Source organism: Aplysia californica, unplaced genomic scaffold, assembly GCF_000002075.1.
Source record: "Aplysia californica isolate F4 #8 unplaced genomic scaffold, AplCal3.0 scaffold00538, whole genome shotgun sequence".
In the NCBI taxonomy this organism is placed as follows: Eukaryota; Metazoa; Mollusca; class Gastropoda; order Aplysiida; family Aplysiidae; genus Aplysia; species Aplysia californica.
Genome location: NW_004797808.1, coordinates 139,585 through 155,801, shown reverse-complemented (window position 1 = coordinate 155,801; position 16,217 = coordinate 139,585). Strand labels below are relative to the sequence as shown.

Genomic DNA, 16,217 nt, shown 5'->3' with positions numbered 1-16,217 from the left:
TCTCTCTCTCTATCTCTCTCTCTCTCTCTCTCTCTCTCTTGTTCCGTCTGCTTCTCTGTTATTGTTTCACTCTCTTTCTTTTTCATTCATATCCCATTACATCACGCTTAATTACTGGCCTAAGTGTTCTTGTGACCTAGAGGTTAAGGTGTTTGCCTCTCATTCAAAGATCTGGGGTTGGAATGTGGGTAGCAACTGAAACATTTTCTTCTCTAAAAATTGTCTCCTTTAACCTCCTTTCCTGCTCTCTAGCAATGTTCTGTTGTCTACTTTCATCTCCACTTTCTGCCCCCACCCTCTCACCCACTTTTCCCCCTCCTCTGGGCTGCTTGCCCTTTCTGCAGCCTTTCTACTGCTACTCCTTGGCTCCTTTTGCCTTCTTACTGGTGTCTTTCAGCCATACCCCTGATCTTCTGGTAGGAATGATCTACACCTAGCCTTCTCGGACAAGGGCAAAAATCTCGGAGCGCTCATGAGCACGTTGCGGCCGCTAAAGATCCCTTGGTGGTCTAAAATTGATAGGAGCAGGCTTCGGCCGCCACCTTGGCAAAGTTTAAAATTTTGTACCAAGTGAAAATGTTTAATGTGTCCCGTGCGCTCATATAACCTCATGCAGTTGCGAGCGCCGTAAAACACTTTAAAAAAAATATATTACTAGCCCAATTTTCGAATCTTCTAATGTGCGAAGAAGATGTGACAGACAGCGTTATTATGATGTTCTATTCTCTGTTGTCCATACGCAGGATGAGAAAGTTCCACAGACTGGAGATGTTACGCAGACTGCAGAAAAAAGCAAAGATCCACCCAAACCAGCAGTGTTCATTCCTCTTAACAGAAAACCAGAGATGCAGGTGAGAAGGGAAGCTGAGTATTATTGCAGTTTCAACATTATTTAAAAAACTCAGAGGGTTACATTTTTTTCTTTGTTGCAGGGTGTTTATAACACCTAAATTTAGCAATGCCCACCGAGCGCGTTTTGTTCTGCCGATTTTCATTATATAAAAGTCTATCAAAAATTAATAGATAAAAAAATTCGTAACTTTTTTGTCTATTGATGGGTTTCAAAAATTCAAAAAGTTCCTTTTTCTTTGAAGATACAGCTACAAAATGCACCTATTTGCAAACACTTTTTGACAAAAAAAAGTTTTTCGTGGTCATTGCTACTAAATTACTCATAGATTACACTATGAAGTGTCATTTTTATCATATGTGGGTCATGTATAGACAACAGGAGTTCAGAAATTGTACTGTTGTCGTGTAGATAAAGGATCTCAAACATGAAAATATTGAAGGCAAGTTCCCTACTTGACAGTGATGTTGGCGTGTCATTCCCAGGAAGGAAGGTTGAAGTTGCCGATCCTAGCAGAGGAGCAGGTCGTCATGGAAGCCATCAACGAGAACCCAGTGGTCATCATCTGCGGAGAGACAGGGTCAGGGAAGACAACTCAGGTGCCACAGTTTCTGTACGAGGCTGGATATGCTCAGTGAGTCTCTCACCTGTTATTTTTCCAACTATTCTTTGTAAACAAAAACAAAAACAAATTTTTTTTTTAGTAGAGGTTTTATGACGCTTGCAACTGCATAAGGTCATATGAGCGCCAAGGGACGGATGTCAGCAGAGAAGTCCTTACAGGGAATCAGACTTACTCTGCTCACCTCTCTAGCTTTAGCAGCTCAAAGTCTGCTTCAACTATCAAGGGACCCTGGAAATAGCGGGTCACAAGAGTGTGACAAACATTCAAAAGAAGTAGAGGAAAAAATGACAATAGTAAGGATTATGAAAGAAAAAGCAGCAGTTCCCTGTTGTACTTCAGGCACAGTTATGAGCATGACATTGTTAGATCAGCCCATTCACAATTCTACTGTGCACTAGAACTAGAAATGTCCCCACTTTGGGAATGGCCTAAAGACACTTCACCAAGGTTTGTGGTTCTTTAACATTTTGCTTTAAGATTGAGCCAAATGGGTTGAGAGTCTTGAAAACTCCTCAAACGACCCGAGTTCAAGAACGCACAGTCTGGAATTTGAACCAGGGCCATATGCTCTGTAGTCCAGCACGATACTGAGTCAACAGAGCGCCAGGTAAGTTAAGGAAGGATAGTATTATTATTATTATTACACAAGGATGTTGGTTTTTTTTCTCCAGCTATTTCTTTTATTTTCATTAAGAATAATTATCATTCTCAGCATTTGGTTTCTGTTTAACCCCATGTTCGTTGTGCCTATTAATTGTCTTTTCCTTTGCAAGTTCAGTCGAACTTTCTCTAATGGCCACCTGTTCCAATGACCACTTCCCATTTCGCCCCTTGCGTTTCATTATGTAATGTAAGACTACCCCATTTTTCTCCTTGGCAATGGGTAGTCATTTTGGACAAATTTGACTGTATATGCAACTTTGTAGATTTTCAATTATTTTTCATAAAACCCCAGCAGATTTTTTCAGTGCTGAGCAAACAACTCCTGAAGTTTCTATGTTTTTCCTGAAACTGTTCTATGGTGTGATGCGTTTCATCCTACGTTTAGCTTTCCCTATCTGTACACCATACCTGTGTTCACAAATCAATATGCTAAGAAATCTTTTTGCTCAGCTACTTTCAAGTCTCTTTCAATGGAAATTATAAATTCACCCTAATGTGAAGGTGTAACTCTCATGAAATTGAAGATGAATTTCACTTTATTTTCTATTGTCCATATTTTGTCCATGAAAGGAAATTATTAATTCCTCCCAGCCTGACTCGGCCCAGTGACAGAAATATGCAATGTTTGACCCATGATAAGAGATATGAGCACAACTTGTACATTTTTTTATTATGGAAACTTTAATTCACAAATGAATGTTTTATATGATGTGGTGTGGGCCAATGGCCTTAAACACTGAATTAACTTCTTTACTATATTACTATTTCAAGTCTTTGACATTTTCCATCATTTTCAGTGGTAAAGGAATTATTGGAGTAACAGAGCCCAGGAGGGTGGCAGCCATCAGCATGTCCCGTCGTGTTGCCACGGAGATGAACCTGACGTCCAGAGATGTGTCGTACCAGATCAGGTTTGAGGGCAATGTCACGCCCGACACAAGGGTCAAGTTCCTCACGGACGGTGTCTTGCTGAAGGAGGCCCAGCAGGTCAGCTGACAGAGGACTGGAGACGAAATAGGGGAAAAGGATTCAAATGATAATACAAGATTCACTTACGCCCCTGTTTGAACATTGGCTGTATTTGCTTTTATTATTAATTATTAATGTACATGGCTCTACATGGCATTGAGCAGAAGGGCAAGAGTCCAGCTGTTACTGAATCGATAACAACAACAACGAATCCTGCTATGCTTGTCTTGCTTTTCCTTTTCATTGATATTATAAAGCAGCACTAGATTGCAGCAAAATGCAGTAGACTGTTATTTTCCACCTTGCCATAATTAGAAAAGTTATAAGTTTTTGATTGAATATTTAGTATATAGTTTCTCTTCGCCTTTTGTTTTAAGGTCAGTGTTGATGGTTTTGGTCTGGTAGTTTCATTTAATATGTGGAAAAATTCTATAATTTACCATATCTTTGTACCACTTGATGTTTTTATATAAAGGTGTTCCCTTTATACAGAGAAGTCCACTTTAACCAAAATCTGCGGGATTGTCAGATCTTCTTCGGTTTTATAAGCTTAAAGAGGTTGCTAAAATAGAAGAAAACAAAAAGTCTAGGAATTTAATTTCTTTCCATTTATCGCTGCTTTCGGATTAGACATGTTTGGTTAAAGCGGAATCTACTGTATTCATCTAGCTGACAGCTTTTTCTGTCAAGGGCTGTTTTGGGATCACTCATTTTTCGCAATTTTTTTGTAGTTTATGAATTTGACCTCTGACCCACCCAGGACCCCTTGCTGAGCCGTTATTCAGTGATCATCATTGACGAAGCCCACGAACGGAGTGTGTACACAGACATCCTCGTGGGCCTCCTGTCTATAGTGGTGCGCCAGAGAGAAAAGGTATTTTTTGGAAAGTTTTTCTCTTTGATATGGTGTTGCAGTGAAAGTTCTATGCCCTGCCAGACTTAAAATGTACTGTATTAACTCATGGCCTGGCTGATGATACGTATTTCTCATTGTCATTTCCTGTGTACCTGTCATTTTAATGTGTATTGTGAAAAATCACTGTGATACAAGTAACTGACATAGAGTCACGAATATAGTTGTGGTAATGTAATAAAAACAGTTCTGAACTTGGTACTTGAGTGTCTGCGGTAAAGGTAAGCAGTTGGAGCAGAACTTTGACCTCAGCATGGACAGGCTTTGAATCAAATCTGAGCTAAATTATTTTTGACTACATTGATTGTGGATTTATAACGTTATGGCAACATAGAAGTGTATTCAGCAGTGATACTCCGGCATTTGCATTGATTTTCTTTTTGCTAGTATGTTAGCTGGTTCACCATAGGAAAAAGCAGTGATCTCTGGCAACTGTCTGTTAAAGTGCTGCTCTCGTGAATCTTTTCAAAGAGTATTTTAGTCAACTCTATCTTGACTTTGATCTGTTTTTTTGAAAATAAAAAATCGCATGGGATAATTTCTTGTTCAGTTGGGTACTTCAAAGAGGTCTTAATTCTCTTATTGTAAGTTTGATCTATGGAAAGTCTGTTACTTAATGTCTTCTTCAGCGCGGCCGGCCTCTGAAACTCATTGTCATGTCAGCTACTCTGCGAGTTGAGGACTTCACAGGCCCCTCCCTCTTCAAGTACAGTAAACCACCACCAATTATCAAGGTAAATGTTTTTTGATAGAAACAATATTTTGCCACATTTCCATGTCCACCAAGGACGAGAAGTGTCAGGTAAACAGGTGTCTAAAGTTGAGCTCATAGATTATATTGTTTTTGGTTCGGTTGTGTTGAAGAATAAAATAGTGTGCTGTTGAACTTTTGTCTTAAGTCTAAAACATGTTTTCCACAATTTACGTTCATTTCTACGTAAATATGCTCCCCATATTTTTTGGTCTATTTGGCTCTGTTGATGAAGAAATGGAAAGAACTGATTTGAAAAAAAAAGAAAAGCAGTGTGTAAAACGTCATATCCCAGTGAGTTACACTTGAAGTCAAAGAGAATGTTAGTGAAAACAAAAATTAAGGACCTTCTGTTCTATCCACTGCGTGCATTTTGCAGAAAGCGCTGGGTTTCAGGCCGACGAATATCATGTTAAAAATTCCCACTCGAAATAGATTGCTCTTTTTCCTTCAGGTGGATGCTCGTCAGTTCCCTGTGACCATTCATTTCAACAAACGTACAGTGGAGGACTATGTCACTGAAGCCTACCGCAAGGTAAAAGGACATCACTGTTTTTTTAGCATGCTTGAAAGACAGCAAAACACCATTACTTAGAGTGGGTGAGGTTGTATTTAAATGGTCTGCTAACCCATCAGTAGGAAAAGGGGAAAAGCAGGATAGTGACTCCTATGCCTTGTGGGGGTGCCACGTATACACTGGGACCTCTTTGGTATGAGGAAGACATCTTTTCTTCTTTGCATTCTCTTTTTGTTCAGTTCAGCTCTAATTTTTGCCAGTCTGTTAAACCAAGGTCCCCCTCAGACATACATGTTCTATTTGTGTATGGTATGGCACTTATGCACGTATAGTGTGCACTTATGTGACCTAATTGTGTTGCAAGTGCTGTAAAAGCTTTACTAATATAAAAAACACTGTTCTCATTATGTGAAAGCCCTCAAATTGCGTTGAAATGTTGAACAGTTTGGATGAGACGGCCGCACGTTGCCGATGAGAAAAGTGGCCATCTTAAACAGGTAGCCGTCTAACACAGAGTCATTATAGTGTAAAAAGTTTGCAAGAGGGGATTTGTGAACTGGCCTTTTGTATATATACATGTGATTGACTTATATATGTGATGGGCATAGGAGGAGCAGGTTCGACTGTATTCTAATTTTGTTTTCCCCAGGTCTGTAAAATTCACAGAACCCTCCCTGAGGGAGGTATCCTTGTGTTTGTGACAGGACAGCAGGAAGTGCACACTCTGGCCAAGAAGCTCAGGAGACTTTTTCCTTACTCTCGAGGTCAAGGTCAGTCTTTATTAAGGTTTAAGACTGGTAGGCTATTCGACAGCATGGTAAAGAATCATACAAGCTTCTGGAGTACAACTTTTTATAAGTATTTTTGTCAGTCCTATCTTCCTCTGCTCTATTTTTACTGATTGTTGAAGGTTCCTAATTGTCAGACCCTCTTGGTGACTTGCCTCTTTCCTGTTTTGTGGATTGCGTTGCCTTGTCCCAGCTGGAAATGACTGTCATTGCTCCGATGTCTGTCTCTTTGACTCAAATAAACAAACTCAAATAAGATTCTTCTATGTTATAACTACAGGAGTCCCTGAGAAAGGAAAGAAACAGTCTCGTCGAGAGAGAAAGAAAGAGAAAGAGAAAGCCAAGGAAGAGAAAGAGGAGCTGAGTACATTACCGGAAGTCAGTTTGGACAGGTGGGTGGATGCTCTATAGGTGGTTGGCGAGTGCTCTGGTGTGGTTTGCTCCTTCTTTCCCATCAAACATCTATCGTCTTTATCTCCCCTCCTTTTTTGTGTTTGTTACTCTCTTGTAACATCTCCATTCTTCTGCATTTATATGACCTAATTGTGTTGCAAGTGATGTTAAGCTCTGACAAAAACTAAAGGAAAAAAATTCAGCGACAGTGTTGCCATTTTGGATAGTAATATCTGTATTATAGATTTTGTTTTGTCCTTTGTCTTAGTCTATTTCATTTGATCTTTTTGAGATAAATGTAATTTGCTAAAGACTTTGGAGAGGGTGGACGGGTGGTTGGTGGATGTTCTAGTGTGGTGTGCTTCTTCTTTCCTATCACAGACATCTATTGTCCTTTTCTCTCCTCCTTCTGTTTTGTGTTTGTTACTCTCTTGTCACTCCTAATATCTTCGGCATTTATATGACTTGATTGTGTTGCAAGTGCTGTAAAACTCTTACTAAAATTAAAGAAAAACACAATTTTTTTTTCGGAGACAGTATTGTGCTATTTTGGATATGTGATATCTATATATAGTTTTGTATTGTCCTTTGGTCTCTTTGTCTTAGTTTATTTTATTTGGTCTTTTTAAGATGGATATTTTTTGCAATAATAGACCCTCACTGTTAAATCCTACTTTTTTTCCTGTTCCTGTTGTCTCTCTCTTCAGTCTTGTTGTTGTTTTTTTCTAACAATAATTTACCTTTATAGTGTTGACATATTTTTCTTGTTTTTCACTGACACTGCTTTGACCGAGACCATTTGTTGCCTGATTTCTACCTTCGGTATAGTGAAATGGAAAATAATACCATTACTATATTAATTTCACAGGCAAATTGTAAAACCGTTTTTGTAGTTGCCTTGTTGAGTTTCATGATTCTGGTAAATTACTTATAGAAAAACCAGCATTTGTGGCACTGAATACAGGTTGACTCCCTGGCAGTCACTGGTTGAATTATGTGGCAGTGAAGGGGTTAAGGCTGACAAGTAATGACAAAGGGCTTGAGATCTGTATACTTTCCACTGGAAGAAGAAACAATGATCATTTTTTATTTCTGTTTTAAAAAGAGAAGGGTTTTGCAGCATGCCGTTTTCTTGAATTTGACTGTCGACATTCATTGACTGTTAAACACCCTCCACCTCCTTTTTTCCCCTCCTCCGGGCTCCTGACTCTTTCTGCAGTCTTTCTACTGCTAGTCCTTGGCTTGTTGTCTTTCAACCACACCCCTGATCTTATGGTAGGTAAGATCTAACTCCTAGCCTTCTTGGATAATTGCAAAGAATCTCGGAGATCCAGTGTGCCATTTGCGCCCGTTATAGATCCATTTGTGGTCGAAAATCGATAAAAGTAGGCTTCGGACGCCACCCGGGGCAAATTTCAAAATTTTCTATCAACTGAAAATGTATAATGTGTCCCGTGAGCTTAAATGGGCGCCGTAAAGCACTTACAAACGCCCCCCCCCGCCCGAAACAAACAAAAATCCCCACAAAAAACCCCCAACAGCCACAGTTTGTTTTATGTGTGGAGCAACAACTTCAGATTTCAGACCTTTTGTATTTTAGTTATTCCGTGCTACCTCAAGATGACGAAGAGGCAGAGATGCAGGAAAGGGAGGCTGAGGATGTTCCCGGGGACTTTGAGGACGATGAGGAGGGTGACGACTTTGATGAAGAAATGGTGAGCGGATGTTTTTTTATTTTGCGGTCATGTTGCTTGCTAGACTAACAACAGTGTCAAGGTTGGCTGAATATGGAAGACGAGGATTGTGTAACACATAAATAAATGCTTCAGGTTGGTCCAGTCATCCGTATTGGTGGGTGCTTTGGGGTGGTTTGCTCCTTCTTTCCTATCAAACACCGATCATCCTGATCTCTCCTCTTCCTTTTTTTGTGTTTGTTACTCTCTTGTAACACCTCTAATCTTTGGCACTTATTTGACCTTATTATGTTGCAAGTGCCGTAAAACTCTCACTAAAAACAAATTGTATTGCTGGCAAGTTATTCAACTGTTCTAAACCCAGAGAGCAAAAGTTTTCAGGAGAGAGAGAAAAAAAAGTTTAATTCATAAAAAAAATTGTATATCTTTCCTTTCTTTTATCAACAGTTAGAATTTAAATTTTGACAAAGTATTTCTTGAGCACATGCAACCGATACCACTGATCAAGAAACTGCAACAACCCCCCCCCCCCCCCCTCCAAAAATAAAAGTTGTCAAAATTTTGAAATTTTGGGCTTAGTAGTAGGCCTACATCGGAATATATGCGCATTCACTAAAGCGGAGGAAGAGAGATGGGAGAGGAAGGATCACTATATTGGAGCTGCATGGTGCATATGTCTTTGTTTTATTGTAAAGTGCATTAAGCACCATTTTTGTGCAAACAGGTTTTTATATGAAATTTCTTCTTCTTCTTATGATTAACCCTTTCGTTGCCAGGGGGTATGCGTTCCAACTGTCAGCACTGATTTTCAGCTGAGCTCGTTTCTCAGGACAACAGCCTAGTGTCCCAGTGTTAATGGATGCACGGTCTAGATCTAGCTCACTCGTGACATATTTCGGACACCGGGTCTTCGATTGTGTTCCCCATTTCCTCCCATCTTACTCGTAATTTCGAATAACCTGCAAATCTAAGTCAAAAAGTGAATTTATTTGACTTTGATTACGTTTTACGAGAGCACGCGGCCACCCGCAAGCCTAGATCTGTCTTTATCAATCGCTTGCAAGCCTTGCAGTAAAGTAATACTAGCAAATTTGGTACTGGTTCGCTCATCTTTCATTCCCCAATACGAATCAACGCACGGCGTGTAGATGAAACTTTGTACAAAAGAATTAGAGCCAGGTTATTAGCGTGGCGTACATATAACGTCGTATAGGCAACCAGGAGTGGCCCAGTGGCATATTTTGCCTACTTCCGTGATGTACATAGTACAGCACAGTGCGAAAAATTAGGCATTTTCATGACGTAGACTTGCATAAGGCAATGAAGGGGTTAAGTGTGGTAAGCTCTAGTCGTCTGCTTTAAATGACAATAGTAAAAATAATGTTTTATTTATTTATTTTTTTTGCAGAGGGAGCGAATGGAAGAAGACAAACCGGACAGCTCTATACCTCTGTTCGTTTTGCCTCTCTACTCCCTATTGTCCTCAGAGAAACAGGCACTGGTAAGCTCATCTGTCCGTTTGGTTCTGTGTGTGTGTGTGTTTGTGAGTGTCTGTTTATGAGTTTGACTGTGTGGGTGTTAATGTGTGTGAGAGGGAGGGAGGGAGAGAAATTGCATCGAAGTCCAAAAGGAGCAGATAAAAATGAGTGGTAGCGTTCGAAGGAACAGAGTCTGACTTTTGCGGGGACATACTTATTTATGTATTTGGTCACTACATTTAGATATGGCGTCAAAATGACTTGGGAGAAGGTATGTTTTTGGCAGAAGATTTAATGTTATCATCCCTAATTTTTTTAACTTGTGCATTGTCGTTGATGTTTCAGACAAGTGAATTGTACCCACACTATATAACTGATATATTGTTTTGACACCTGCAAAACATACCTTTTTTATTCATAAATCCATTTTGTATGTATTTTTGAAAATGTTTTTCTAATCTTGCACTTAATTCTTTTGCTTTTGTCTTTTTTATTTGATAAAATAAGTCCAGTGACTAGCTTCTCCCAACACCACTTTTGACTTATCACATTTATAACACGCCGGTCGTAGGTGGTTGGCAGGTGCTCTGGTGTGGTTTACTCCTTCTTTCCTATTAAACATCTATAGTCCTTATCTCTCCTCATTCCTTTTTTTTTGGGTGTAATTTTACTCTCTTATAACACCTAATCTTCATTCCTTATACGATCTAATTGTGTTACTTTGTAATTGCCGTAAAACTCATACAAAAAAACACCCAAACACATACTGGGCTTGCACAAATGTTGAAACCCCTCAGGCAAGGAAACAGGTAAGAAGATAAATCTGTGGCTTGTATCTGTATCTGTGTCTACCACCAGGTGTTTGAACCCCCACCTGAGGGCTGCAGGTTGTGTGTCATCGCAACCAATGTCGCTGAGACGTCGCTCACCATCCCCAACGTCAGATACGTGGTGGACACGGGCAAGGTATGGACTCTTCTGGCTCTCTCCGGCCAACTCTATATGTGAATGTGAAGCTTGCTGACAAAATAAGTTACTTTTGCAATCCGCTCGTCAAAATGATGAATTCGAAGAATGTGACACTTTTCTGCCGGTCTGGCAATTTTTATCAATTTTTCCCTTTTAGGTTTGACATCTTCTATGTCCATTTAAAAACAAATTTCAAATTTGATGTTACTGAAAAACGTGGATTGAAGGCACCAAAAATGTAAATTTGTAGTAATCAGGAACACTCAAGCTTTGAAAGTCACCAGACTTTGGCCGCTATTTTCTCGCTAATTTTACTTCTGAAACCAGATGACCACCACTTCTTTCAATCGCCAGTATCTTGACTTCTATTCAAGATAGAAGAGTATTTTTAAAATAAAAAAAGCAAGGCAAATGAACTAGCTGTAAGATTATACCAATAACTCCCAATGCCCCGAAATTGACGAGAGCCTGATCCCACCGTGTCGTGACGCAAATGATTTGTGCATCATAAATGATTTGCCTCTTTAATGTTTACCCTTTATGATATGTTACAAAAATATCTCTATTATATTCTTGATGACCGCCACCACCAGACAAAGACCAAGTTTTACGACAAAGTGACCGGTGTGTCCACGTTCCGGGTGACGTGGGTGTCCCAGGCTTCTGCTGACCAGCGGGCTGGACGTGCTGGCCGTATGGGGCCTGGACATTGCTACAGGTGACGCACATAGTTAGTAGTATAGATTGTTGTGCTCTGTAATCTCTTGTCAGTTACTATTTTTCAAAAAAATTATGTCATTGTTGAAGTTGTTTAAAACTCCATTACGAGGTAGGATACCATGTCATGTTTAAAGTTTCATGAGAGGATGGGTAAAAGTCTAATTCCTCACATTATTTAACACTGGCTTTTAATGTGTTGGTCAAGTTTGCGACTCACTGTGCTACAGATGCTGGTGGTAGCAGTTACGCCTTTTCTGACATTGAAATGTTTTAAACTTAACTATCTTTACACAGAATGTGTTTGCTAAATGTAGATAATTATGTTTATTAGACCTTTTTAGTGAGCATATTATTATACTGCAACACCCATCCACTCCACTATTTTGGTAAAAATATAAATAGGGGCTTTGATACTGTCTTTGAAGATGGTTTGCTGTTGGGCATGGCCAGATGTAATTTTTTTAAAATTGGCTTCTTTTTTAATAATTTATAGTGGTGAAGGAGATTATTTTTTGTTTTGTTTGAGGGTCCAAAAGAATATGCAGAACCTACTGTAGCTGTCTGAAATTTTTGTGGCGCATTTTGTAAAGGCTATTTTGCAGAAAAACGATTTTGTTTTCACCCTCACTTTAGATTAAGTAAGAGTTTTACAGCTCTTGCAACGCAATTAGGCCATGTAAATGCCGAAGATAAAGGATGTTTCTCGGGCGTTACATTCAAAGAAAAGAAGGAGGAGAGATGAGGACAATAGATTATAGAAAAGGATCACTAAGCCACACCACCCACCAACCACCCAGTTTTTCTTTCCCTTCAGGCTGTACTCTTCTGCTGTGTTCAGCGACTTCACCAAGTTCTCTCCCCCAGAGATCAGCCGTAGACCCGTGGAAGATCTGGTCTTACAAATGAAGGTAATCTTTTCTTACTGTTGTGGCATCAGTGGCCTAATGGTTAGGCTCTCGGATTCGCAAATGTAAGGTTCAGGGTTCAAATCTGATAAGGGGCCCGACGTTGTGTCCTTGGGAAAAGCACTTTACACAAATGTTCCTTATTTCATCCAGATGGGAATGGGCACCCAGCAATAGACAGTGAAAGATCTAGTCAGGTTGTTAGTGTTTGAGCTCATGCTATCTGCAGTTTGCTTTGTGTGCTTCCTGGGAAGCAGATAATCTTGCTGGGTGTTTTAGGGTCTGCTAGGGTAATAATAGTTGTAAAGCGTGGATATGCGCTATATGAATGCAGTTATGTATTGGCTGAAACTAGTGAACACGGGGGCTCCGTTAGTTCAGTTGATATCAAGCTGACTTCGGAGCGGATGACCCTTGTTTGAATCCCAGACTAGGCGTTCTTGGACTCGTGTCGTTTTGTGGAGTTTTGAAGGCTCTCAGCCCATTTGTCTTGGTCGTATCAGAGATGGATGTTAAATTCGGAGGTCTGACTATATAGTTTTGATAGTGGTGTTGAACCCATACACTTTTACACTTACAAGTGCACATGCGTGTTATGTTCCAATTACAGTAGCTATGGCTGGTGTGTTTGTGTTGCATGCTGTTTTTGTTCTGTTTGCTTTCTGTTGGATATTTCATGAACCTTTAGGATGTTAGTGTAACGATGGTGAAGTGATGACACAGCTGATATGCTATACAATGATACATTTCTTTATTGTGTCTGTGTACTCAAAGATCGTACACTACAAGATGACTCGCTCCTCTATTTGAGGTGCTGAAAACAAAAGTCCTCAAAAATGCTGGTACTTGTGTCTGTGGTATAGTGGTTAGGGCTCTTTGCCTTCGCATGCAAAAGGCCTGAGTTTGATATTTGTATGGGGAGAATTTTTATTGAGAATCTTGGTCTTTCTGCTGGTTGTATCTCTCACAGCTCAGATTGGATGAAAGAAAGCCGCACTTAAAAAAGAAATGCTTGTGGCAACATCTATTTTATGGCACTGTTATGCTGTGTGACATATGTCGAACAGTACACTATGAGTAAATATAAAGAGTGTTGTGGAAGGTTCTTGAGAGACTTAAAAAATTTTTTTTAGAAAGTGAACCATCTTGTCGTATTGCATCTTTGGGTGATGAAAAGTGAGTTTTGCTGATAGTTTAATAGGGCAGGGGGGAGAGATAACTGGCAGAAATCACTCAGTGTTTACCTGTGTAAGCGAAATATGCTGTCTGTTCTATCTTTCTACTTCTTTTGTTCACATCCACAGAGTATGAGGATAGACAAAGTGCTCAACTTTCCTTTCCCAACGCCTCCGGATCCAGAGCAGATTAAGGTATTTATGTCATTTACTCACGGATATGGTGGTATGACTTTTAACCCTTAAAACTCTATATCGCTGGTAACCGCTGACGCCGTATTGTCCTATACCGCTGGCAACTGCTGACGCCGTATTGTCCTATACTGATGGTAACCGCTGGTCAACTTTATCGTTTAATTCCCAGTGCTAGAAACAGGGGATGTAACTCCAGAGATGAATCTGTCGCGAGCAGAAAGTATCGATAATGTCATAAGAGTTCTACACCAAAAGTTTGGAATTTTTGCAAGTTAAAAAAAAATATGAATGACTTTTCGCTGCCAGGACCATCAGGTCGCAATATTTTGGGCATTTTTTATCTTGAACCAGACACCGATGATGAGTCTCAGTCATATATCGACAGATATGACTGTTGAAGATGATTGCAATGTTTCGCATAACATCGATGATCATTTTGATTATAGTGGAAGTGGCAGGGGATCACCACTAGGGCTGCCAGAAGCTAGATCTACGGCTGGGTTTAATGATGCTTTGACTGTAGTGGAGTCAGGGATCACACACAAGACTTTACTCATATAGTTCATCCTAAAAACCAGTGTTTTAACTTTTTCCATTTTGTTCAGACTGTGCATTCATATATACATAACATATTCAAATTTCAGTTAAATCTGACAACAGTTAAAGACACAGTAAATGAAACAATGAAACAGCCTGATTTTTTCTAGTATCCCTATTTTAATTCAGGATTCTAGGGGGTATGAAAAAAATTAACTTAGGGTTTTAAGGGTTAATGTTTAACTTATGGCTTTAAAAAAATAGTTGTAATAATAAAAATAATGATGATGATGATGATATTATTTATAATAATAATAATCATAATATTTCGTCTTTTCAGCATCTGATGATGTAGATCACAAATTCATTCTAATTCTCTGCCCTTCCCGGAAGTATCGCTTTGATGTTTTTATTGCCTTGCTCCTCTTGAACAGGCTGCTGAGACAGTTCTTGTGTCGCTCGGAGCACTGAGGAAATCATCAGCTTCCAACAGACTCAAAGACATACGGAAAGGTGAGATTGTTGAAAAGAAACCCTTTTGCCATTAACCTAATCCTATGGGCTGGAATGTGCACCAGCATTACCTTTCTACAGAGTGAGTGCATGCCTTAGTGAAAGGTGGTGTACCGTATATTATGGTGTATAGGATGCATGCACAGATACCATGTGGATAATGTATTATCGTGTATAGGATGCCTTTGTGGATAAGACGTGGATACAATTGAGAGCCAAAATTTTGGTCAAATTCATGATCTGTTTATCAGATAAGACACAGCAACTTTGTCATGGTGAGTACCATCACCTTTGTTACTGGATATTTCATGAATAACCACACATCAGAACGAAATAAGTCAAGGTCTGGTTTGTTCCTCTCTCCTATGAAGCATCCGTCTCCCTTATTTCTCTCTCTCTCTCTCTTTTTGTGTGTTTGTTGCCCTCTTGTAGCACCTCTAAGCTTTGGCACTTATATGACCTGATTGCATCGCAAGTGCTGTAAAACGCTTACTATAACAGAAATAATACAACAGTTGATAGTAAATGGCAACACTTGCTGTTAATAGCCTATCAAATAATAGAGGGACACTGTACACAATGTAGGAGGTCAATTAGAATATTTTACTGATTTCCTGGACCAAGGAGCTTTAACTTTAACCCTTCGTCATCCCCAGTGGGTGTTTTGGGCGCGGGGTCTTAATTTGTGTTGTGATTTGTGGAACAAAGTCATGAAACTTGTTATGATTTGCTTAAAGATGTATGAGATTTGTTAAATGGGTTCATGAGATTTGTTGTGATTTGTCAGGCCAGCTCTTATAAATGTGTGATTTGCTAAAGGAGGTTTGATATTTGTTGTGATTTGTTAAATGAAGTCATGAGATTTGTTGCGATTTGTCAGATGGGTTCATGAGATTTGTTTCGATTTGTCAGGTGGGTTCATGAGATTTGTTTCGATTTGTCAGGTGGGTTCATGAGATTTGTTGCTATTTGTCAGACCAGCTCTTGAAAATTTGTTGCAATCTGTGTCTTCTTCTCTCAGGCCCGAGCCCCGTTATCACGGAGGTGGGTGCCCAGATGGCTGCGTTCCCTGTGTCTCCCCGCTACGCCAAGATGCTCCTGCTCGGCCGACAGTTCAAGGTCATGCCGTACGTCGTGGCTCTCGTGTCTGCCCTGTCAGTGGACGAGGTCTTTGAGAACTCCATACAGCCCTCAGATTTGGAAGATGTGAGTTCAGCTAGGTTTTTTTTTCCCCCTGTCCGTGAGTTATGTTTTACAGAGAACAGAGAGCAGCGGCCATCATTGTGCAGTCTCTCACTCTTTCCCTTTTTAACTCTCAGTGGAGCATAGGCCATCAACAAGATTTCTCCAACCTGTCCTGTGCATCCTTTTCTAGCTGTTTCCGCTTGTCTGGTGATGCTTGTCGGGGGTCTCCTCGGGGTGTGCCCAATCCATTTGCATTTCTTCACCTGTATGTCTTACAGTACAGTCTAGGATATCATAATTTGTCTATGGCTGCAATAAATACTTTCAACAGAAATTCCTATTAGGAAAAGGAACAGGACAATGGGGGTTGCTTTACC

At 39.9% G+C, this 16,217-nt stretch overlaps 1 protein-coding gene across 1 annotated transcript in view; it reads left to right on the top strand.

Moving 5' to 3' along the window:
- Nucleotides 1-16,217, top strand: part of LOC101861979 (probable ATP-dependent RNA helicase DHX37) — a 32,488-nt gene that overhangs the window by 7,126 nt on the left and 9,145 nt on the right. The window contains exons 5-20 of the mRNA XM_005106497.3: nt 744-851; nt 1,336-1,484; nt 2,936-3,125; nt 3,868-3,981; nt 4,650-4,754; nt 5,226-5,306; nt 5,938-6,058; nt 6,357-6,468; nt 8,070-8,184; nt 9,572-9,664; nt 10,500-10,607; nt 11,204-11,328; nt 12,145-12,238; nt 13,540-13,605; nt 14,577-14,655; nt 15,677-15,861. Coding sequence (XP_005106554.1) covers nt 744-851; nt 1,336-1,484; nt 2,936-3,125; nt 3,868-3,981; nt 4,650-4,754; nt 5,226-5,306; nt 5,938-6,058; nt 6,357-6,468; nt 8,070-8,184; nt 9,572-9,664; nt 10,500-10,607; nt 11,204-11,328; nt 12,145-12,238; nt 13,540-13,605; nt 14,577-14,655; nt 15,677-15,861 — 1,845 coding nt within the window. The remainder of the gene's footprint in view (nt 1-743; nt 852-1,335; nt 1,485-2,935; nt 3,126-3,867; nt 3,982-4,649; nt 4,755-5,225; nt 5,307-5,937; nt 6,059-6,356; nt 6,469-8,069; nt 8,185-9,571; nt 9,665-10,499; nt 10,608-11,203; nt 11,329-12,144; nt 12,239-13,539; nt 13,606-14,576; nt 14,656-15,676; nt 15,862-16,217) is intronic.